This window comes from Triplophysa rosa, linkage group LG2, assembly GCF_024868665.1.
Source record: "Triplophysa rosa linkage group LG2, Trosa_1v2, whole genome shotgun sequence".
Lineage (NCBI taxonomy): Eukaryota > Metazoa > Chordata > Actinopteri > Cypriniformes > Nemacheilidae > Triplophysa > Triplophysa rosa.
Genome location: NC_079891.1, coordinates 32,795,833 through 32,820,801, shown reverse-complemented (window position 1 = coordinate 32,820,801; position 24,969 = coordinate 32,795,833). Strand labels below are relative to the sequence as shown.

The 24,969-nt window shown below is 38.5% G+C and overlaps 1 protein-coding gene across 1 annotated transcript in view; it reads left to right on the top strand.

The window, feature by feature from the left end:
- The window catches only part of nf2a (NF2, moesin-ezrin-radixin like (MERLIN) tumor suppressor a), a 31,591-nt gene extending 15,348 nt beyond the window's left edge, over positions 1–16,243 (top strand). The window contains exons 11-18 of the mRNA XM_057320483.1: positions 3,977–4,090; positions 4,678–4,800; positions 6,295–6,411; positions 6,505–6,605; positions 6,904–7,009; positions 11,251–11,378; positions 12,050–12,209; positions 14,963–16,243. Of these exons, the coding sequence (XP_057176466.1) occupies positions 3,977–4,090; positions 4,678–4,800; positions 6,295–6,411; positions 6,505–6,605; positions 6,904–7,009; positions 11,251–11,378; positions 12,050–12,209; positions 14,963–15,013 (900 nt within the window). The 3' untranslated portion in view covers positions 15,014–16,243. The remainder of the gene's footprint in view (positions 1–3,976; positions 4,091–4,677; positions 4,801–6,294; positions 6,412–6,504; positions 6,606–6,903; positions 7,010–11,250; positions 11,379–12,049; positions 12,210–14,962) is intronic.
- The last annotated feature ends 8,726 nt before the right edge of the window (positions 16,244–24,969 follow it).

The following is a 24,969-nucleotide window of genomic DNA, read 5'->3' as shown; positions in this document are numbered from 1 at the left end:
CTGAAAGCTGAATAAATAAGCTTTCCATTGATGTATGGTTTGTTAGGATAGGACAATATTTGGCCAAGATACAACTATTAAGATCTCTTGAATCTGAGGGTGCAAAAAATCTAAATATTGAGAAAATCGGCTTTAAAGTCGTCCATCAGAGACTTTTGCTGCATCCACTCACAAAAATACAGTTTTGATATATTTACGGTAGGAAATTAACTAAATATCTTCACAGAACATGATCTTTACTTAAAGGGGTCATATTGCACGGCTAAAATGAATATTATAGTTTGTTTTAGATGTAATGCAATGTGTGTACACGATTTAAGGTTCAAAACCGCTGTATTTTCCACATACCGTGCTTGTTTGTATCTCGTCTTTGCCCCGCCTCTGAAACGCGCAGATTTTTTACAAAGCTCATCGCTCTGAAAAGCGAGGTGTGCTATGATTGGCCAGTTAACCAGTGCGTTGTGATTGGTCGAATACTGCAAGCGTGTGACGGAAATGTAACGCCTCTTACCATATTTGGAACATCAGGTTCCTCTTCAATTGTACTGACAGGTACGACCACCTTACTTGCGTATACATTTGGGCGGTCTTAGTCAAATCATACCACAGACTGATATAGATTTATGGGGGTGTGGTTACACGAGGCGTTTCAGGCAGGTCTGGGTGAGCATTCGCTTTTAAATAGAATGCATCTTTTGTTCCAACACTTTAATTTTTGCAATTTTAAGTGTCTAATACATGCATGGGTGACTTATAACACACCAAAGACACAGTAAAACATGTTTTCGTGCCATATGACCCCTTTAAAGTCTGCATGAAACGGAAGTATCTTTTTTCCGTATCGTGACATACCAGATTAAAACGACTTCTGAAATGAGAAAACAATGTAGGGCGGGATTCGATTTCATCCACCGACATTAACCGACAACTGGTTGGATCGTTTAAAGGTTTGAACGGCAGTTTGCAATCTGTCAGTCATTGCAGCCCCACCCTCGCTCCGCTCCTCATGACCAGAAGTGAAGAGAGGTCGTTTCGAGAGGGGGAGGAGGTTAACGTTTTCGATTAAAGATTACAAGTGCAAATGAATTTTTAAAAAATAATGATGTGCACGGATAAATTATTTATAATAAATACTTCACCACTGTGTAAAACAATTAGAATGATCATTTTTAATTTCATGGCGACTTTAATGATTTTTTGGCATAAAAGAAAAATCGATCATTGAGACCCATACAATGTATTGTATATAATTACATTGCTACAAATGAAGAGTTTATTTACAAAAAGAGAGAACTCAGTTTTTAAAATTGTTCAAAAATCATGTTTTTAATTGTGCATTCCAATTAATATCAATCAAACTGCAGTTGGTTTGTTTTGATTTCAGCCATAATAACTAAAAAAATACAGCTAACTAACACTAAAACACAATAAAAACATGATTTTTGAAAATTAAAAACGGAGTTATCTCTTTTTGGAAATAAACTCTTCAAATATACCGTGCGGGTTTTGTGGTTCAGGGTCACATATGTGACCCTGGACAACAAAACCAGTCTTATGGGTCAATTTTTCAAAATTGAGATTTTTACATCAAGCTTTCTATTGATGTATGGGTTGTGAGGATAGGACAATATCTGGTGGAGATACGACAGTTTAAAACTCTGGAATCTGAGGGTGCAAAAAAATCAAAATATTGAGAAAATCACCTTCGAAGTTGTTAATCGGAGGCACTGTAGCAGGCCATCCACTCACAAAAATAAAGTTTTGATATATTTATGGTAGGAAATTTGCTAAATATCTAATAATTTTGACCCATACAATGTATTTTTGGCTTTTACTAAAAATGTTTCTGTGCTACTTAAAACTGGTTTTGTGGTTCAGGGTCACATATAGAATGTCAAATAAATAGTATGTGCAAAACCTCCGCGTGCAAAAACGTATGTGAGAAACACCCAGTGAAATTTCTCACTATGCATCGGATGAACACTTTCATTTGCCCTTTTTCAAGCATATGTAGTAAAGATACAAAGAAAAGTTCATTCTTTTCAGATGAGGTTTTATTATTTCATAGAAAAAGAAGATACAGGTCCAAATGACGTTTTATAAAACAGTCCTGGTCTTTGATTCTGATTGGTTGAGCTGAGGTCTAAGCCGTTATAAAATACCCCGATTTATAACTGCTGACCGCATTACATAGCTTAAATATCACTTTATTTCATGAAACTTTATATGCACATGGAATAACCGTTTTATAAAAGCAATAAGCCCCAAGAAGCAGTGGGTTACAGTGCATTTTATAACAGCTAAGAGCGTTGTGGCACGACGCGATGCGGTATATGTGGTATATCATGATTTTGAACACCATATCTCTCAGTTTCAAATATTATTCATCTACGCATTACTCTAGGCCAGGCAGGGGTGTAGCCAGAACTTTTTTTTAGAGGTGGCCAGGTTTAACAGTAGCGCACCGGACACGCATCTATTCCTAATTAATTAACGTTCAACGGCCACATTTTGTTAATGAAGTTAAAACGGGGTCATCTTACATTAGGAATAGATGCGTGTCCGGTGCGCTACTGTTTCACACTGGACGAATGAGCACACATGGTGCAGCTGAAACGCGACTGCCTGTGTACCATCCGTTTTCCCCTCACGTGATGCATACAATATAAGCATGTAACGTACTTGTATCTGTTTTGTTCTCCCGTTTGTTTATAAACAAGCATATAACAATGCTGTGAATACGCATATCTGGCGAGTGCGCTGTGGCCGAGTTGTTGCAACTGCACGCGTGACTTTGCCACCGGTGGTCAGCTGACCATAGGCTATGTTGGCTGGGGATGGGCAAAAGGGACAGCGAGAGGCTCGCCACCGTCAAGCTTGTTTAGATTAATATACAACTAAAACCAACTCCAGCTGTTTAGATGCAGAACCCTCTAAAAAACACCTCCCTCACACAGTATAGGCTACATTAATCAAATAACATTGCTTTTAAACCTGCTGAATACCACACTCTGCCCAGTCTGAAATGTCTGGTATTGCTAAAAGTAAATGTAGGACCCTGATAAAGTCCTCTGAACTTCATAGAACCTTATCACGTCTTGAGTCGCGTAATTGTTTTATACAAGGTGGTCAGGCATTGGATTTCATGCATACTGATAGTGACACCTGCTGGCCGAAGTTGGTACCGCATGCTAATGTTAGCTAGCCATCTTTTTTTTCTCACTCGTGTTGTTCTTGGAGGAAAAAAGTTTTGAAGAGTGAAAAAAAAAAGTTTTGAAGAGCGAAAAAAAAAGTTTCGAAAAGCGAAAAAAAAGTTTTGAAGAGCGAAAAAAAAAAGTTTTGAAGAGCGAAAAAAAAAGTTTTGAAAAGCGAAAAAAAAGTTTTGAAGAACGAAAAAAAAGTTTTGAAGAGGAAAAAAAAGTTTTGAAGAACGAAAAAAAAAAGTTTTGAAGAGGAAAAAAAAGTTTCAAGGAGAGAGGAAAAAATCTGACATACTATTTCCGCGAGAAATATTAACGCTACGCTCTCGCTCTGCTTCGCTCACGTGCTCTGGTGCTGAGGCCCCGCGTTATAAGCAAACGTTTCAATGCTTCACTGTTAGTTTTTTCATACCCCATATTTCATGACGGCTATTTTAGAAGTGTGTCTAGCGATCGACAGACTACTTAGAATATCTTTCAGAACTTTTCAAATTAAAAGCTCTCAATTCATTTCAAAATAAAACATTGCTGCAAAAACGTTCTCGTACTTTTATTTTGAAGGCAAATTCACTAAAGACGTGATTGTGACAGATCTGTTTCAGAACCAGCAGCGGCAAAATAATCAAAATAATGGGCTGCCTGTTGCTGACCCCTGCTCTAGGCATATTAAACAAGAATTAAAGAATTAAATTTGATCGTTCACTTTAGAAAAACCGGATACTTTTAATGTAGAGGTCAGCTATCAGTTAAGATACTTTGTTGTCTGTTATTTGAAGATTCTTCAGCTGTGCATCGGGAACCACGATCTGTTTATGAGGAGACGTAGAGTGGACTCGCTGGAGGTCCAGCAGATGAAGTCACAGGCGAGAGAAGAAAAGGCTCGGAAACAGGTGTGAAAGTTCATGAATGCATTCCAATTGTTTTCAGTTTAAGAGAATAGGAGAGTCCTTACAACAACTATAACTATAATGAAACAAGGAACAATATTGTTAGGATCACTTTCCGAAAGATTTTTTTTGGATAAAACATTGACATTGTCTGTTGATTTGAACGCTAATATAGTTTGCGTTTAGTTCATCTTTACATGTCATTTTGATGTGAATGGGCCTGAAGTGTAAGAGAAAAATATTGTATTTGTTGTTTTCTCCAAACTAGTATATCTGTCATAAATTATGCTTTTACATCCCTGAAGCTGACTTGACTTGAAATTCAAGTCTATGTTTACAAGAGTCCGTGGAAATGACAGCACTTTTGGGAAACCATTACCTTGCTTTAGAGAGCGTGGGAAGTGCAAACAGACTAGCCTCCGGCCCGCTGCTTCAGTAAATCTAAGACTTCATAGCCACCATGAGCATTGATTTCCCCCTGCACCCTTAGGCACCTTTAACCAGGTGCTGGATTTGTGATACACTAAACCCATTTAGCGGTGCAGGGCTCTTAGTGAAATATGGATGAGCTTTCTCACCTCTCGCTGCAGATGGAACGCCAAACGTTGGAAAGAGAGAAAAGGTTGCGCGAGGAGGCAGAGAGAGCTCGCGATGAGCTGGAGAGGCGACTGATGCAGGTACAGGACGAAGCTCAGATGGCCAATGAAGCACTGGTGAGAAATTCAAACATCAGACACACTACACGGGCTTCTCTGCTCTTATTCGACCTAAGGCTTATCATACAGACTTTAATGACAGTGTTGTGGGTCTTGCTTTCCCCACAAAGAAATAAAAAATTATCCTTTGAAATTGTTATGGATATCAAAAGTATAAGCACTTCAATATCGAGTCAGAAAACTATTGGCGATAAAAATACAACCCTCGATTTTATTTTATTTTATTTTATTGCTAACTGTTTATTTGGATAATTGCTTAAGATTGAAAAGTTTATTTGCAAAAACGGATAACTCTGTCATTTTTGAAAAACATTTTTTATTAAGTTATCATGTTTTTATTGTGTTTTATTGTGTAAGTTAGATGTTTTGTTTGGAGTTATTATTACTTAATCAAAACAACCCAACTGCAGTTTGATTGATATTACTTGGAATGCACAATAAAAAAAACATGATTTTGAAAATTAGAAAATGGAGTTATCTGTTTTTACAAATGAAATCTTAATATGTCAGTTTTGCTTCTGGTCTGTTTAAATTTCTTTACTGTTGATTTATTAAGTATTAAGCTGATGTCAGCTATTAAGAGAATTGCATTTAATAGCACAATTATCAATTTCAATCACAGAGATCTACATATACAGCAGTTCTAAGCTTTCATATTGATTCAGACATCTCTCTCTCTCCCCCCTCTATTTCTTTCTTACTCGCTCTTTCTCCCTTCACAAGTATTTTTTTTTTACGTTCGGAAAGTACAGAAAGTTGATATGATTTATGAGATATATTTGGGGAAAGAAAGGATTGACCTAGTGACATGATTTCTGTGACGCAGATGTGTTAGTCTGAGCTTTACGTAACAGTTTATTTTGAGACAGTTACTCTGGCGGTGTGGAAATGTGCATAACTTGTGCAGCGTCAGCATTACTTGGAGAAATTGGAAACATTTACAATTAATTGTTAATTCAGGTTTGTTTATTATACTGTGCATTACAGATTGGAAAAACAACAGAGTAGCACTTTTTTAAACTTTCTTTCAAATAGTAGAATTTGGTGTTTGTCAAATGAATGTGGTGTGATTTCAGTTGTTTCTTGAAGGTTAATAGCAATTCAGTTGTTACTAATGCTGGGCTCACACCAAACGCGAACAATCGCGTTCCACGCGCTTTACTACTTGCGGGAAAAGTTTGTTATTTTCGCGTGAGTGATGCGATCTGACAAATATTTTCAACCTTCGCGGAAGACGAGATTGACAAATTCGCGTCTATACGCGTCTTTGCATTGACTTTGTATTTCATTTACTCGCGCAAATCGCTTAATTAGCGTTTGGTGTGAACCCAGCATTAGACTTGTTTTATTTGAAGAACATTCACAATCGGGGCATTAAATGAAACTTTCATAAATGAAAATATGCGCTCATTCAAACACAGGGCAGAAGCAAAACATCCCTGCTTTTCCATTTGTTTCCATGTGTATCTGTGTGTTTATTGTTGCTCTCAGTTACGTTCAGAGGAGACGGCTGACCTGTTGGCAGAGAAGGCACAGATCGCAGAAGAAGAGGCCAAGCTGTTGGCACAGAAAGCAGCCGAGGCAGAGCAGGAGATACACCGCATTAAGGTTAGAGATGTCAACCTTCTGACACCGCTTGGAAATATCAGATCCTTCACGACCTGTGTACACTGACTATGATTTGAATTATTTTATTGAAAGGTGACGGCGATTCGCACTGAAGAGGAGAAACGAATGATGGAGCAGAAGATGCTCGAGGCCGAGATGCTTGCGCTGAAGATGGCAGAAGAGTCAGAGAGGAGGTAACGCCAGAGGGAAATATTGCTCCTTAATACAAAAGGCAATTTCTGACACTGATAGCCGCATAGTTTTGACCAATCGTCCTCTCACGACTGGTTCTGTGCCGGTGGTTATTCTCAAATCGATCATATCGGGGTCTCTAGTTCATTCGTGACACAGTGTTGGTGTCGTAGGTCATGCTGTTTGATTTGCTCAGAGATTTTCATTTCTAGCTGAATTTGTGGTCGGGAGATTCCAGTACTGTGCCCACTTCAAAGAGTTCAACCTTGAGTGAATAAATCACACATTTATTCTCCGCAGGGCAAAAGAGGCCGACCAGCTGAAACAGGACCTGCAGGAGGCACGAGAGTCGGAACGCCGAGCCAAAAACAAACTGCTGGAGATCACCAGCAAATCGGCGAATTCGGTATTCGCCTATTCCTCACCAAAACACCTCAGCGGGACCTCCACTGCGTTTTCAACATAGCTTACTTTTCTTAAACTCCTGAGATTACCATGTCGGTCCAAGAGAAAAAGAGTTTGCACATTTATGGGTTTTAACGCTAGTCTGATTTAGCCTCTTGGCCATTCGTCAATGTCAAGATAATTTATTTAAACAAAAGTTGCATCGGACGACCATTCCATTACTCACAAGAACATTGCTTTTGCTCTTTTCCAGAGAGCCCTGTGAGACTTTTTCAGCTTCGCAATAACCACCCTAATGCAATCGAGGAGGAATATTTATTCTCATATTTAGCTGTCCAGCTTAAAAAATGGTTTGGGAGGACCCGGCGGTGGTGTGGCATTGCTGAAATGATTTTTTTGTAGGATTACAAATGGTTTTGGAATGTGTGTGCATTGAGAAGGAAGTGCTGGAGAGAAAGCGTAGGGTGAACAGTGTTGGGTAAGTTACTCTGAAAAAGTAATTAATTACTAGTTACTAATTACATATTCAATAGTGTAATTAGATTACTGTACAAATTACTCTTTCCAAAAAGTATTTAATTACTTATTACTAATTACTTTCTATATCCTATATCAACCTTGATTAGAATTGATTCAAGGATAGACATGAAACGGCTAATTTAATTAATTCAATAACTACTGAAATTATTCTTATTAACTAACCAAAGTATACAAATGTGTGAGAATGACACAATAAAGCATACATTTTAAAGTTAGACTTATAGTTTTGATGTAATTTCCACTATTGAATACATTACACAGTATTTAGTTCAATTACATCATAAGTAACTGTAATTAAATTACAGAAGAAATAAGGGTAATCCCTTACTTTACCTTTTCAAGGGAAAAGTAATTAAATTACAGTAAATAATTACTTAGTAACTAGTTACACCCAACACTGAGTGTGAATACCTCCATTAAATACATTGTGAATATCCATCAGAGTGAAATACACGTGAGTGCTCCTCATTTCTGAATCAATCGCATGGTTATTGTGGCATTGTCTCAAGCTTCGTATTGGATAATGGATATAACTGAGGTCAGGAAATTCGTTTTTTGACTGGAAACCACATTTTAGTGCCGTTGATGGTCGATTATTAACCTAAGCACTCGGGAGCTAATCTCTCACTTTTAAAGCTTCCTGGACGCTCTCGAAATCCCATGGGAGGTCTTTTCGCACATTTTGCATGCGCCGTGAGTTAAGGGGTGATCGGAGGTCAGCGTATCATTTTAAACATAAGCTCTCTCAACGGGTGGGTAACGTTAGATCTGTTTGACCACTTAGAAATCCAAAAGGCATTTCAAAGCATTCATACCCTGAAGTCTAACTTGGTCTTTTGACAAAATCCTGCTGTGGGTGGCTGCAGAAAACCTGAGCTCGGCTTTGTTTAGATAAGCCCTTCTGCCTGAGGCAAATGAAGGCAGTTTATGAAGTTTATAATAGATGCTGAAATTTATCGGTAGTTCGGTTGACCTGTCAGAGGCTACAGATGTAGACGTGTTATGCCTAATGTGAATGTAGACGTGTTATGGCTAATGTGAAATCAGATCAACATCTTGCATTATTCAGAAATAAGTCACATCGCGGTAAATAAATGACATTTTATTGCTTTACATAGAATCATTCTGTTATTGAGGTGTAATTGTTCTTAACTGCAGAGGCCTTTGAATTGACCTTTTCTTGCGTTTAAAGGGGTCATATGACACGGCTAAAATGAATATTATCGTTACACGAGGCGTTTCAGGCAGGTCTGGGTGAGCATTCGCTTTTAGATAGAATGCATCTTTCGTTCCAACACTTTCATTTTTGCAATTTTACGTGTGTAATACATGCATGGGCAACTTATAACACACCAAAGACACAGAAAAACACGTATTCGCGCCATATGACCCCTTTAAAAGTTTCACAAATGCTCTTTTGTTTTGTTATCATATCAGTATTTTTATTAGAGGTGCACCGATTGACCGGTCAGTCTCACGTCTTGCCGATTCCAAGCCGATCTTCTGTTGCCCGCGACGCAGGCAATAACGTCACAGCCATCCGTACACTCAAGTAAACATGTAAACGTGCGTGCGCACTGCCTGTCTTTCACGGCTCATTTGTACTCGCATGTGTGTCCACCGTACCGCGAGTCTCTGCTGACTGACACGCATCTCTCATATCCGCTGACTGCACGCGCGCGCACACGCATCATGTACTGTACAGACAAAAAGGTGCACTGTAGTTCATCGCTCGTTGCTCCGTCTACATGGGGTCTGTATGCTAACAGTGATGCTAAACTCTGACACGTGCTAAACTCATGTTGAAGTCGTTCACTCTGTGTGAAACAAACGTAAATTCCATTCAACCTGATTGCTTGTCTTACGTGAAAACTATAGTAATTTCACTTAGGTAAAATGACATTCAACAAGACTTCTACTTGTTTTTAAAATCCAAATACATGTGATTATCTGATTCAGTTCTTTACTAACACAAGAAATGTGATGCTACATAAACATATTTAGAGTAGAATTCATTTATAAGATTTTAAACTTTTTTTATTGAAGTTACAGCTAAAATGAACCAACCCACTTCTTTTAAGACAATTTATTTTACATTTAAGAAAATAAACCTATGTTAGTTTCATGAACAGGAACAGACAAGAATAAAGTTAAAGTACCTTTTTATGCATAGGCTTGTAATCTTAGACTTTTGTGAGATGAGTACAAAAGAGAAACGGGACAATTAAGTGACATTTGTTTAGTTATATTTATTATTTCTTCTTCTTTTCAGTCAAAGAGTTGTTTAGGCGAGAGAAGATGCTGTAATTTAATGAAGCTTTGAGAACTGCATTTAGGGAAATTTGGGGATATTGTAATGTTCAATAAAAAATGTGCATTGAAGAAAGGTGTATATGGTTTCCAAGAGTTTGGTTCCAAAACGCTATAAATCCATTTTGATTAATTTGAGTAAAAATGTGTTTTCTTTACAAAGAAAGTGGCCAGATGAAAACCACTATTTTCTGTTTCACATAGCATCTTTAGGCTCTAGTAACATAAAAAAAATCAAATCCAGATTTTGATTTTAAAAGATTTATTATAAAAACTGATCATATTTAACCCAAAATGCAATAAATCCATAACAATTTTTTTCAAACTGCAATAAATAGATTGAATCAATATAAAAGTTATTTTTCATATTGATCCACATATGAACTCAATACAATACAATACTGATCTTACATACAGGCACTGGACTAAAAATACATTCAAGCAGTCATCGCTCCTAAAATGAATTCAACGGGTCATCTTTTTAATGTTATAAATTAGTGCCTCATCTTCTAAAGCCCATTGCACATTGAGTCAGAAATTTGCATCCGAAATTTCCGCACGTTAAAAAATAAATACGACCTCACGCTGTGTCAATCACATTTACACACTGCCTCCGATATTTTCGTCCATCATAAAAAAATTCGGACCGGGTTCGTTTTTCGCATCCGTCAAGCATTTTGAGTGGCCTTTTTTAACAATTCAGAGACACCGTACAAACGAGAGCCAAATACGAAAAAACGCATAAGAAAATTTCGGACTGTATGTGCAAAGACCTTTAATCTCCTCACGTAAATGATTAGATTCCGATGGCTTACGTTTCTTCCCCACTGCAGAAACCAGCACAGATTCATCAATGCCATCAAAATCGTTCATTTTGTTTGTTTGTTTGTTAAACACAAAGTACAAAGTAGATCAGGGAAACCGTATTCAGAGCGCCGCCATTACTGTTTACAATGCGTGGAATGGTGTGCTGTGATTGGTTGACCGGATGTATCGCATTCTGCAGAGAAGTGAGACTGGCGTATATTGCGGTTTGGAAAAAAGGGAGAAAACATGACCGAATAACACGGCGGATATCGCATTTTGCGTAAAATTAAAAAGTGAATTATCAATACCGACCTGATACGATACAATACTGATTTTGGCGGAAACTCATTTTTTTTAAATGGCGTTTATCGCGTTTAGGAACCAAACTCTTCATATACTGTCAATTATAGTTTGTGGATAGAAAATCGTAATCGGCAAAAATCGTGATCGGCAGGTTTCACTTATAATAAAATCGGAAACTGGAATCGGCCAAGAAAATTGCAATCGGTGCATCTCTATTTTTTATTCCATTATGCACATTGCTTTCTATAGAGACATCAGTTCACTCTCTCCCACTCTCCCCAGCCTGCACCGCTGTCTGCCAACGCTCTTCCCCCTGACGGCACTAACTTCAACTTCAGCACTGAGAACCTGAGTTATGACTTCAAAGACACGGACATGAAACGGTTGTCCATGGAGATCGAGAAAGAGAAGTGAGTCGAGTCTGTCCTGATCAATCTCTCTGCTCTCTTCACGTATGTCCGCTCTCACAGCCGATGAGCCGGAGTGTGTTTTCTCCGCTGTTGCTCAATTCACTGACTTTGTTTTAAAGTGCTCAAATTGTATTACTTAAGCAGTTGAAGCAGACTGACTTTTGTTTTGATGTTTTGTTTAGATTATGTTTTGTAATATTGTGAAGAAAGAGCTTGATGATGCTGTACCTTTTGGTCTTTGCGCATTAATCTCATTTATTGTTCATACTATGTCTGATAACTACATAACCGAAATGCAAAGAAAAGTGATTTTTCTTCATGAAATTACATTCTGAGTCTGGGGCAGAATGTTTTTTAGGATTCTCTGAAAAACATTTGTATACCTAAATAAACAATTCAATACCCAAATAACTCACGGATTAACCTATAAAAACACGATCCCTTTAAAGGGTTTAAGGTGATCTGCTGATGACAGTTTCAACATGTAAAAGTTATGTTACTCCAAAGTTTCTTAACCTCGTTTTGGCCTAAATCTAGTAGAGGATTACATGCACCCTTTGTAGAGAAAGCAATCCCAGAATGCATTGCAATGATCTCAGTACTCTCCTATGTGGCAGCAGACAGCTCTCAGAATTTTGAAACAGAGATGAAGAGTGTGTTCTGTTCGTCAGGGTGGAGTACATGGAGAAGAGCAAACATCTTCAGGAGCAGCTGAATGAACTGAAGACAGAGATTGAGTCATTAAAGCTAAGAGAGCGAGAAACGCCGCTGGATATCCTGCACAACGAGAACGCCGAGAAAGGCACCAGCAAACAGAGCAACTTTAAAAAGGTCTGTTAAATCATTCTAATGTCTGTGATTGTTGTTGTAAACCTACACAAGTAAAACTAACTTTGTGCATATTTCACCAAAGCCTGAGTGTGCGTTACAAGATTTTTAAAGCTATTAATAGCTTTCCTGTAGCTCAGTGGTAAGAGCATTGCGTTAACAACGCAAGGTTGTGGGTTCGATCCCAGGGATTGCACATGCCTATGTATAAATGTATAGGATAAAGCAATGTAAGTCGCTTTGGATAAAAGCGTCTGCCAAATGCGTAAATGTAAATGTACTAAAACTAGACATGGGCCACAAAAAATACTTGGACAGTCAAGCTGCACTTTACAATTTCAGAAATGTATTGCATTAGATAGCGAAATATCAAAAAAGTTGCATTTCTGCTAAAGCATTTAGATTTTTCCTAAGCAATGTTTTCTATTCTTTCAATCCAAAGGTCCCAAGGTCAATTTTAGTGGATGTAAAGTCATTTGCTTTCTGCATGTATTTGTGCAAGATGAACATCATGTTTCAGACTGCCTAAAACCCCTGAAACACTTCTAGAAACTGTGCACTGTAACGCTATTTCCCTAAAGGATTTGTACCTATGAAATATGATCCTAATGACACGGTTAGTCACGCAACCACGTGCCGATAATCCAAAATGAACTCATTCATCTTGCTTCTGAAAGGTTCAGCCACATTGCCATCAAACCTTATGAAACGGTATATTAAAAGCTGCATTTCAGCTGTACAATTCGCTCCCGCAGCCTACGTGTGAAATTGTCTCGTTAGCGCTACGCTAATTGATTCCCGTGTCGCGATTGGCCGTTCGGAAGGATGGAGCGCCCATCGCACGTTCAGTCAATCTGAGTTGATGTGATTGTCTAATTGAAGTCGCGCTTGAACGAATTAAGCCGAGCACTTTGGGAACGGCTCTCGGCGGCGAGAAAATCCACTTCTGTTTAGCCTCCTTGACAGCTATTGTTTTCTTCGTCGAAGTTGCGAGACTTGTTTCGGCACACTGTCTGACTCATTGTAAATCAGCATCGGTCAGGTGGGCCGAGCACTGGACCTCGGAGCAAAGCGACAGGGGTCGCTGGCTTTTCAGGTCACACCGGTGGAATGATTAATGGCCGTGGCTGGACTTTCTTCATACCCTTGTGTGTCCTGCTGTTAGCTGTAGCCTGAGGGGCAGAGATGCTGAGAGAGCATTCTAATGCACTGACAGCGTCACCTGTTCCCCGAATGTGTTTCTGTGGTGATCTATCAAAATATTCAGCGATGCACTTGCACGTGTTCAAGCAGTCAAAACTTGCGACATCTGAGGCATTGTGCTGTGTGATAAAAATGCACATTTTAGAGTGGCCTTTTATTGTGGCCAGCCTAAGGCACACCTGTGCAATAATCATGCTGTCTAATCAGCATCTTGATATGCCACACCTGTGAGGTGGATGGATTATCTCAGCAAAGGAGAAGTGCTCACTAACACAGATTTAGACAGATTTGTGAACAATATTTGAGAGAAATAGGCCTTTTGTGTACATAGAAAAAGTCTTAGATCTTTGAGTTCAGCTCATGAAAAATGGGGGCAAAAACAAAAGTGTTGCGTTTATAATTTTGTTCAGTGTATTTTGGATGTTGCGTATTTTGGGTAGATTTCGGATAGATTTCATTGGCTTCTTGTACAGCACCTGAAAATATATATTTAGAAAGGGTTGTACAGCTCAAATGCATTGACGTATATTAAAGGCTCAAAGATTTGCTTTATTTTGTCCCCTGAACTATGTTGTTAATGGCCTACATCCTAAAGATTTCCACCCCTGGCAGATAGGAAAGAAAAGACGTTAGGGTGCCTGTGTTGTGAATCTCTTTTATATGATTCATAGCAAAACATAACTTTCCGAAATATACAAAATGGCATTTTTATCTTCTTATTTGTGTCTCTCTTCCTAATCTCGTCTGATTTGTGTGTGTCTAGTTTAGTCCAGTTTCTGTCTATAAAGTGTCATTTAACATCAGTGTCATTGAGCACACGCATGATAGCTGATCAGAGCTCTCTCTCTCCCTCACTTATGCTCTCTCACCCTTTCCGTATTCTCTCTCTTTGTACGCCTTATATCAGTCACAGTCCATTTTTAGTTAATATTCATGGCTCAGTTAAACATGTCATGCACGTCTTGTGTTTTTATGACATTGACTTAAATGAATTAAAACTAGAGCTGTTTAGTGTCTTTACGATTAATTAAGGAAGTTTAATGATATTGCATTTATTTACACCCCTATTAATGCATTAACCTGATATGACATTTGCAATCTTAATGTCAGAATGTAATTTACTGCTGAAATATGAAAATGAATATGTTTATTTTTTACCCTTACTTTTCTACAGTAGTCTTATTTTAAGAAATGCATAAGTTTAATTTGATATTTGTTTACAAAGCTAATTTCAAGCATTTAAAGTTAAACCATCATAGATGGTTTTATCGGACGCACAAGCCTGGCCCGCAGTTAACTTCCAGTCTGTGTTTGGTTATATAATACAATAAGTTATTTAAATTAAATTAATATAAATATTTTATAGTATATTAATTGTATTTTAGTTAAAACTACATTAAATATAATTAATTTGGGCCACATAACGTTTGTTTATGTTGTTGAAGTTGGCGTCTAAGTGTTTTAAAGATCACATAACTGATATGTAATAGGATTTAATGTAATTGTCTAATAGTTGTGGTTTTCATCTTGTCTTCTTCGATGTGTCTTCACAGCTCACTCTACAGAGCACCAAATCCAGAGTGGCTTTCTTCCAAGAGCTATAGCTATCTGAACGGACCAATCCATACCGTTTGTATGTGTGAATGTCAATCCTGACAGGCTGTGACCCATTCCTCTACGCATAGCACATTCCGGTGATGAAGAATGTATTTTTGATTAAAGTTTACATTTACATGAGAAGACCAGGGTCTCGACGTGGCCTACAGAGACATTGGTCTTTCCCTCATCTACAAGCAGAAAAACACGAAATAGTTTACTGAATTTGTTCATAAATCTATTATGAAGATATGACATGGACATTAAGTGCACACACGCTCCCTACACTACGTCTGAGAATCTCACTTTCATTTCTCCGACTGCATAGCAGATTTTTGTCTCACATTTGATATGTCAGAATAATCGCCCTGAAGCAGTGGTATTTCACCATTGTGCTGAATTAGGCCGTGTTCACACTTGACTTCTTTTTCGAAGCTGCTAGTGTCTGTTTTACAATATAATCCTATGGAGTAAATAGTGTTTTCAAAAAACGTCCCGAGCGCTTTTTTAAACGCCGGCGTCTTTTTCTGTAGCTCAGAACGTCTTTTGAGGTTGAAAAAAGTTCAGTTTCTCTGGAAAAAAAACTCCTACGTCAAGCTCCTTTTTCACAGCTAACCAATGACAGAGACCTGTCGTTTCCATAACAACGTACGAGGAACGTGATTGGTCGAGAAGGCTCAAGCTCAAAAAAATAAAATGGCGGCCGAAACGCCCGTTGGAGCATTGTTTTGTATAAATGTAAGTTTAATTTTCACTTTCAACAACTTCTGATTGCAGTTCTAGCGAGAAATTAATATTGTAGTTTTTAAATATGCGATTAGATATCGCAAAGACGCTCTCTGTGTATAATTCAAATAGACTTCCGTTCGCTGCCTATCTGTTTCTCTGGGCTGCCTCCGAAGTCATGGCGTTCGGCTGCTATTTGTAACCAAATTTTTTTTTTACAAAAAAGCGCCTTTCTTGTCAAAAAAGAAGTCAATTGTGAACACGGGCTTAGGCTGCTTTATATTTTTGCTTTTACATACGTTTGAATTGAACCTCATTGTGTTACAGTTTTGAAGCTGGTTTACTCATCCCATGAATATGGGATGTTTTAGGAGAAGTAATACTATTAAAAAACAAAACGCTATTGACTTTATGTAGTTTACTTTTAGTTTACTTTTCTTGAAATGTTTTACAATGTTTAAAAAAATGAATATATTTTTAAAACGTTTTTGTGCTGAGAAATAAAGAAGTTGAAATTCTGTGTGGCTGTATTTTTTTGTATTGCAGTATTACAATATATTTTTTAAAAACAACCCCTTACTTTTTTTGTGTGAATCTCCTGAATCGTGTGGCTTGTTAAGGACAGATGGGCTGTTTACTTTTTTATTGATCCAATGTACAGTTCATGCATGGCAGACTAAAGGAGGTTTAAGGGAGACTTTTTGGTAAGCTGTGTTGACTCATTACTGTTTTCAACCACCTTGCAACACCCAAATGAAAGAAAAAACACTCAAAATGCTCTGGCAGCTATATATCAACGCTCTGGCAACCAACCTATGGCATCCACTTCTGCAGGGACAAGCATCAATAAGGTATTTATTTTATTTAACTCAAAAATTCATTTTTTGTCCTGTTCTGGATTCTGCTTTGCGTATACTACATGTGTTGATGTAGATGTGTTTGACAGGCTTGTATCCAGCACTGGGATCACACGGCAATCCATCAGATTTTAGTTTTCCTGCCTGGACATAATCGTACATTTGGTAAATTAGTAAAAGCCGTCTTAAAAAACCTTAAAATGAACCATTAATATTTGTCACATAACAGCTACAGTGATTTTAATTATAACATGAATGATTCATTTAGTTTCACAATTAATTTGTTCTAGTAATTGATCTAAATGTCAAATGAAATGTAAAACGCTTAGCAATAAATGTACCCAGTCCTTCAATTTGTAATAATTGCTGGGGAAATGATGCATTGACGTTTGAGTTGCAGTCCATTTAATATCCAAAAAGTCAAACTGTTGTTGCCTGTCTTTTTACTATGCACTTACAGTCACGACTATAAATCTAACTTTGTGTTATCAATCAAGCCTAATACGGTCAGTCACATGTCTATACCATTCAATGTTATCGTACTTCCCACAGTGCTCATTATCACAGCCTGATAAGCGCACGCGCGCCATCACTCATCAGTTTCTGCCCTTCCTCAATACAATATCTGCACGTCTGGGCGAGTGGCAGTTTGATTGACAGCTGGTTCCAGGCATATTGACAGGCTGTCAAAATCGAGATGGATATGCCTTAGGAGCCAAGAATGTCACTGTGCGTCTCATCAGTCAATTGAATGGCAGATGGGCACCTTGTAAGATCAAAAAATGTGGGACCAGAGTGAAAAGAAGAATGGATACAGAGTTTGTGAAAAGCAGTGCCAGGACTTTCAAGGCAAGGTTTTTGTAAGCAATACAACAGTATTATTTATACATATATTTAGGAAAAGTTCAGATTTTTTTGTGTGATATTGGATTTTGATCAGTTTTCATGAATCGCGACATGCTGTCAGATGGCTTTGTCACTCCTGAGGTTTGATTTTGTTGAAATTCAACAGACACTGGACTGGAATGGCCACAATACATTGGATTAAATGAAAATTTGGAATGGTCTCTTAATAAAAACATACTTCAGATAAGCCTGAATGAGGAATGGTGCACTACTGTACGCTGACTGGCCCGTCAGTGCTTGTTTTGGAGTTTACCTGCGACGCTAATAAATGACATTGAGTTTAGTCGCTCGTTTCTCTGCTTCAATTGCTTTAATACGTTTCCGGTGACTTTCAAATACCCCTCGACAGCGAGGAAGGGTGCACTAGAGTTTGTGTGTGTGTGTGTGTATGAACGTTACTTGTGCTTTGCCCTCACGTCCGCTCAACTCCTGTATTGTTTTGTATTTGCGTCATTGGACAGAATAGTTATCTCAAAGGACTGCCTGCAGAAATCAGGATGAGCCTTTCACATGATGATCAATGGGGAGCATCGAGCCGGGGTGTGTCTGTCTGCGCGACAGAATGTGTTTGACTGTGGCACGTTGAAATGTTACGGGGTGTATAATCATTGACCTTTTTTTGCTTGTCCACTCTTTTACTTAGGGGGTCTTGATGGTCAAGTAACTTTACTAGGGCATCACGTTCACACTGCAGAGTTTTGTGAGTGACAGCCGCATTCGTTTATATGGGTGAATCTCCTCTTTGCTCTTCTTTTGCATGAGTACAGAATATGAGAGTTGCTCTCACTACCTTGAGGCTTGAGCCTGCGGTGATTCACATAGTGATAAAAATAGTAATGTTTTTACGTTATTTTACTGTAAACAAGAAATAGATGCTGACAGTTAAAGGGATAGTTCATCCAAAAATGAAAAATCTGTCATTTTACTCACCCTCAGATTGTTTTAAACCATTATTATGACATGTAGACTTACATGCATCAAGCTTTTGATCAAATTAAGCAAGCAACACGCAGTGCATTACATATCCATCATTCTAAATATATACGAATTCAGTTTTACATCTTTTAATTTGTCAAGAAAATAGAAGCGCCATTGTTTGAAAAGTGCACATGCGCATGACATGTGTGCTCTAGGACCCTGGGGAATCCCTGGGTGGAATAGCGTAGGTAGGAGGACACTTATAAATGAAATAAAACATCAGATAACAAAAGTAGAATAACAAAAGTAGTCCTTAAATGCAATGTAACGTTATTTACAGCAAGAATTTGACATTAATTCGATCTGAACGTATTTATTAGTTGACGTAATTACTCCACCGGCTGTGTGGCGTCATCAACTAGGCTGCTGAACCAACTTGGTTCAAACAATTGATCTTAGTTACTTTTTTTTATTTATGTTCATACTCATTCTCAAAATATCTTCTTTTGTGTTCCAGAAGAATAAATATTTTCAGCTAAATAAATGATTTAATTTTGGTTGGCTGTACCTTCAAGTGAGAACAACTGACTTGAGCTGAACGGTATACGTCTAGTCTCTAAACACCAGACGCATGATTGACATTGTAGCTTAGATGTATGTACCTTTAGACAGGACGAGATGGAAAACATTTATTGTAGCAGCCCAACCGCATAACCCTGATACAGAACCTGAGCATTCCGAGTCAGACATTGCATATAAGCCAATACACCTGCTTGTAGCCGGCAAATGGTCTGTGAGCAAAGAGCCGTCCGGGGCTGTTAGCCGTTGTGTACTTTCTACTGTTGACATTGTGTTGAAATGAAAACAGAAGTATGTTTGGGCTTCTTACATGTTAAGCTTTACTAACTTACAGTATGTCGGTCTGTATGTGTACTTGTCTGTAAAATTGTTGTGTGTTGTAGGGATCTTGCGTGTCTCATGAATTAATATCATATGACAATTAATACTGATACACGGTAACCAATGATATTCAAAGTTATTGACGTGTGGCCTTATTTGAATTTAGCTCTCAGATGTGCGTGTTTGTAGTTTCAGCAAAATAAGCTGAAAATATGAATGATTTTCATCATTTACTAACCCAGTGGAGCTGTTTAGATAACTTCACTGATGATTTATGTGCGTTTTGGAGCGTCAACATTTTGGGTCCCAACTAAGAAGATAAAATGACGTATTTTTAATATAAAATTGAACTCACGAAAGAAAGTCACACACATCTGTGATGGCATGAGTGCGAGGATGGCATGAGTGCGAGTACGTCATGAGAAAATATTCATGTTTAGCTGAACTACACCTTTAATGTCATTTTTTTTCTCAAACCGTTAATACCATTTGTTTAGTATCTCGGGGAAACAAAATGTTGTTGTTTATTTTGGTATACTATGATGTGCTGACTATGTTGATTGGTGTATTAGTGAAAGCTCATTCAATATTCATGTGTATATGAGAGAAATGTATTATCCATTCAGCAATTAGTTGTGCCTAAGAGCAGAAGCATTATATTATAATTCCGTCGCACTGTTCTTGTTATTATGTGAGCTTAATTTATTCAAATTAACCATGAATTGTTAGAATGATCTCTGGGGGACGCCTTTCAAATTGGTTTCAAAACCCGTTTAAGCCACCCAATCCAATTTTTACAGAAGCAAGACAAACTAAATCCTCAGGTTATGGATCAGTGTAAAACGTCAGCTACTTATTAAAGGGATAGTTCACCCAAAAATGAAAATGACTTCATCATTTGTTCACCTCATGTCATTACAAACCTGTTTGGCTTTCTTTTTTTCACACAAAAGATGATATTTTGAAGAATGTTGGTAACCATATTAGCCCCCTTTAAGTAAAGGCACAAAACCACGAAGACGTTTCTCAAAATATCTTCTTTTCTGTTCTACTAAAGAAAGAGTCATATACAGGTTGTGACATGAGTACAAATGAATAAATAAATGTTTTTTTTCCGGTGAACTGTCCCTTTATACAAAAGGAGACAAAAGACAAAAGATTGTCTTTTGATTGAGACAAAAGGAGATTGCGTAGTTTTGTTATTGTTGTGTTGTGTTGTCCCGCAGGCTTCAGAACAGCCGTATTGCTTAATCTAATGTTTGTTTTTTCCTGGCAGATAAGTCTGAACAGATGCATGCCTCGAACAACTCACTTCAGGACTTCAATGTAAGAAACTGTGATTCATTCCTTCACTGATGCAGCGCTGTTCCTTCTATGGAAGTGACACGAGTTTGATTTCCTGTCTTGTTTAAGCTCCCAGAATTCCCAAAATTACATCTGCCAGATGAACGGAAAACAGCACAGACAGTTAATCCGCTCTCTCTTTCATAACCTCCTCAACATCACATATGCACATATGTCTCATCAATGCGGGAAACTGGGCTCACCGTGTCACCGCCTGTCAGTATTTTCACCACGCTATTTTTAGAGGAACGAATGGGTAAAAAAGGCGCTGAGAGGATGTGCTGTCTTCTTCAAAAGCGCCTCTCTCTCCTCATATCTTCTCAACCTCGGCTAACCTGCTGTTCTGTCACATTGCCTTGTTTTCTGCCCCTTGTGTTCTGTCTTGCTCTGTGTTTGCCCACTTTTGTGTGTCTGTGCTAATCATGACTAGACACCTTCGTGTCATGTTGTGATGGTGGCGTCATTACGACTTCTTTGTACATTTGCAGTTTGCAGCATACTGTTATTGTCGAAACGCTTCCATGCATCTACCAACCAAGATACATCCGTCTGTCTGTCCGTAAGGCGTACAGTATAAAAACGTGGTACTATTTTAGAGTCTTGGATTTGTGAGCCCAACATTAAAAGATTCTCGCTTCTTTGGTTCTCTTCAGTATTTCCGCTTTTTTTATTAAATCATCTTCCTTCCTTGCTTTCCTCCTCTCATTAATGTCTTTTCGTGTTTATTTCTCTTAAATCTCTGCTGTCGGTATGATTAGTGATGAGGCGTTCTGTGGGAGAGTGTGTCATATCGCTTACTCGCAGGATAAAAAGCACACAGTCTGCCCCACTTTTCCCCGCGCCAGCCGGAGAACTCGGCAGTTTCGACCTGGATTCTGCACAAGAGAGATCTGTTAGACTTTCACGACTCACAGAATCATCACGCTGAGTCTCTCTCCCTGTCTGGGCTCTTGTTTTAATAACCGTGCCGTATCCATTGAGAAAATGAATGAAAACCTCGTCGGTTAATATTGAATAAACGCATGAAAAGCCAACGATTTCATAATTCACCTACATTTTCCGTGTCTTCACACTACACGTAACATGCTCCGCAGAGACTCCTGAGGGCAGGGATGGTGAGCCGGTGCAGAGAATATGCATACGTGTGCACTTGTTAGCCGCTTTTCATCGTATACGGAGGCCTAATTAGACGATAACAGAGTCGGTGTGTGTCACGGGGGATTATCCCGTCAACCCTGATTCAGCGTCTTGTTTATCTGGATTTGATGTAACACGGTGTGTTTATGACTTTCTTACCTGTTGATCTGTTTTTCAATCCTCATCATTGCTTTTTGTTGAGTCTTGATAAGTCTGAAGTTGTATTCGGGGCATATGACCATAAATATTTTTTGCGAATTTGTGAATGGTCCCTATCTCTAAATCCCGCCCCCGCCCCCACGCCTAATCCTAACCCTAACCTTTGTAGGGGAAAACAGGGGAGTCGTAATCTCACGGGGAGTCGGATTTTGACACAACACCGGCATTGACCGACCCAATATGTACTTTACTGTAACAGCTCATAGAAACAGTCGATAATGATGCATCTATGTATATATATCTATGGTAAGAACAATGTGAAAATGTCAGGCGCGCCATTACAACAGAAATCCTCCCCACCACGGCTACAGCTTCTCGGTAAACGCAGTGTTTCCCATTCATTCCTAATTTATCTCGCCAGTGCTAGTCGGGAATGGGGGAGTCATAATTTGGCAGGAGTCATTTTTCGGCACAACACCGGCAAAGACCTCGTGTTCGCGGGGCAGTAACGTTACTGCCGACATTTTCCCACGGAATGAAAGCTAAGGTTTATTTAAAAAGATGCCAAGAGAGGCAATCCCTGTTCTGGTGTTGTGCAGAAAAATGACTCCTGTCAAATTATGACTCCCCCATTACCCACTAACATTAGTCAAAATTCGGCACAACACCGCCGCAGGGATCGCCTGCCTTTCTCAGCGTCCAACCTGTGCAGTGAGTGGCAGGGTACGTACGGTGCCCGACTCGTGAATAAAAGCGTTTCCAAAACCTGCCACTGTTATCGCTGTTTGGATATACAGTATAAACCTGAAAACAGCTATCTGATAATAAGCGCATGTCAGACACGCGGTTATAAATCAGAACTGACAAGAGAAACAGAAACAACGGCGTTATTGGGCAATACACTGTATTAAAAGCGAATGTTCAGAGAGTACAAGTGAAACGGGCATAAAGTTGCACCCGCGGTGACGTCACAAATATGTCAATTAGCGTGTGATGTCATCCAGTCCCACAGTTCAACAAAATCCTAGCGGTAACGCTGAATGTTTTACTTTTTGTGTACTTGCTCAATAACTGACTTATTTCTAACCAAAGAAAGTTACAGATTTCAGCTTAAATACAGTATGTGACGTTCGGCTGGTCCACCATTGTTTACTATCTGTATGTTCGTTCAGTGCGATGTCAAAGCAGCTAGCTGGGAGCTGGGTGATTTCATGGTGTGCGTATTGGCAGATGAATTTCAATTCCACCGAGAAATGTTCTCTGCCGCTTCAGCTTAGTGGAAATTAGAAATATTGACTGTAATTGGCATCACCTCCCAGTGGCGTCTCTGCCCGCCGAGGGACACAGGCCGACATTTATTTTGAACACATGAGTGGTTTTAATTATTACAGCATTTCATCAGGGCCTATCAGTGGCACGACTAGTGCTGCTGAGTTTGAAGCGGGCATGATTAACACACTCTCATAAGCGGAGAAATCTTTCATTACCTCTTTTCGTTTAAACATAGCATTAGTTTGTAAGTCCACGCATCTCTTTAAACTGCACGCTACGTTTGTTTCAGCACAGAGGAAAATGAAGCTAAATGGAAGCGCGGTGTTGCCAGTTGATTTAAAGGGATACTGCACCCAAAAATGAAAACTATGTCATGAATTACTATGTTATTTGGAAAAATAACATTTCTGGGATATCATTGACTACCATAGTAGGAAAAATTTAGTCAAAGGTGCCCCAGAACTGTTTGCTTTTCTAAATTCTTCAAAATATCTCATTTTTTATTATACAGAACAAAAAAATGATACAATAATATTTCCTACTATGGCAGTCAATGATGTTCCATAAATGTCAGTTGTTAACATTCGTCCAGTTATCTTTCTTTATGTTTAACAGAACAAAGAAATGTAAACATGAAAGAATTTCAGCCTTGAAGTCTGTAAATGATTTCAGATTATGTCATACTCTAATTAGCATATTTACAACATCATTGCTTTATATTTGCATTTCGTCTGCCCTAACAAAACAAAAATCTGGAAATCATTATGTTAAATACAATGCAATATTTTGAATAACATACATTTACATATATTGAAACCAAGTTCTTGTATTTTTCATCACATGAAAAGCGACAATTTCTTTAGCATTTATTAATTATAATAAATTGTATTATATTAACAATGTATTATTCCATATATTTTCAAATATATATTCAATGTTTTTATTTATTCACAGTTAATATATAGGAAAATAGATTTCCTTTGCTTAAGGATGGTGTCTTCACTTTATAGCCGTTCTGTTGTTCTCATTTAGAATGCATGTTTTTTTGTTTTTACTGTCAGACAATGGAACAAGCAGGAAGTAGTGACTAAACACGACCTAGAATTAGTTGCTAGAATTATAGGTGCTGTTTTGAAAAGTCGCTAAAGGGGTTTCATTAAAGTCGCAAAGTTGACAACACCGAGCCCATGTTTTTGGGTATATGTTGTTTTTAATGTACAGTATTTTCAAAGCAATATAACAGCAGCACAACCCACTAAACAGATGGTCCGTCTGTGTGCCCCTCATAACCCCGTTTTCATTTGCATCAGGTTAAACACGATGTCTAATGACTATGCAATACCGGCAAAAGTTTAGAGAGTTAAACTTTTTGAAAGCATTGAGATGTGCGCCCCAGCCAAACACATTTCATGCTGTCTAGTCTTTAGCCCTGCAAGGTAAAACTTCAGTGTGGTTCGCAATTACGGCTGTAATTCAATTGAAACTTAATCACCCGCCTCAGAAAGTAGCAATAGAGCTTGCGCTCTAAACCCGCAGTGATTCTGAATTACACTCCAACCACCGCTAGATCTCGAATTGTTAGAGCTTGTCGTGCACCCAGCAGTGGGTGACAGGCCGTGAAGTGCTTGTTTTTGAATTTCAGCTTATGTATTAGATCAAGTGCGTAGCTAAGAACCGAGAACTATTGTATTTGTGATGTCGTAGCAATAGAGAGGAAGCGTGTGGTTCGGCATTGATACGACTGC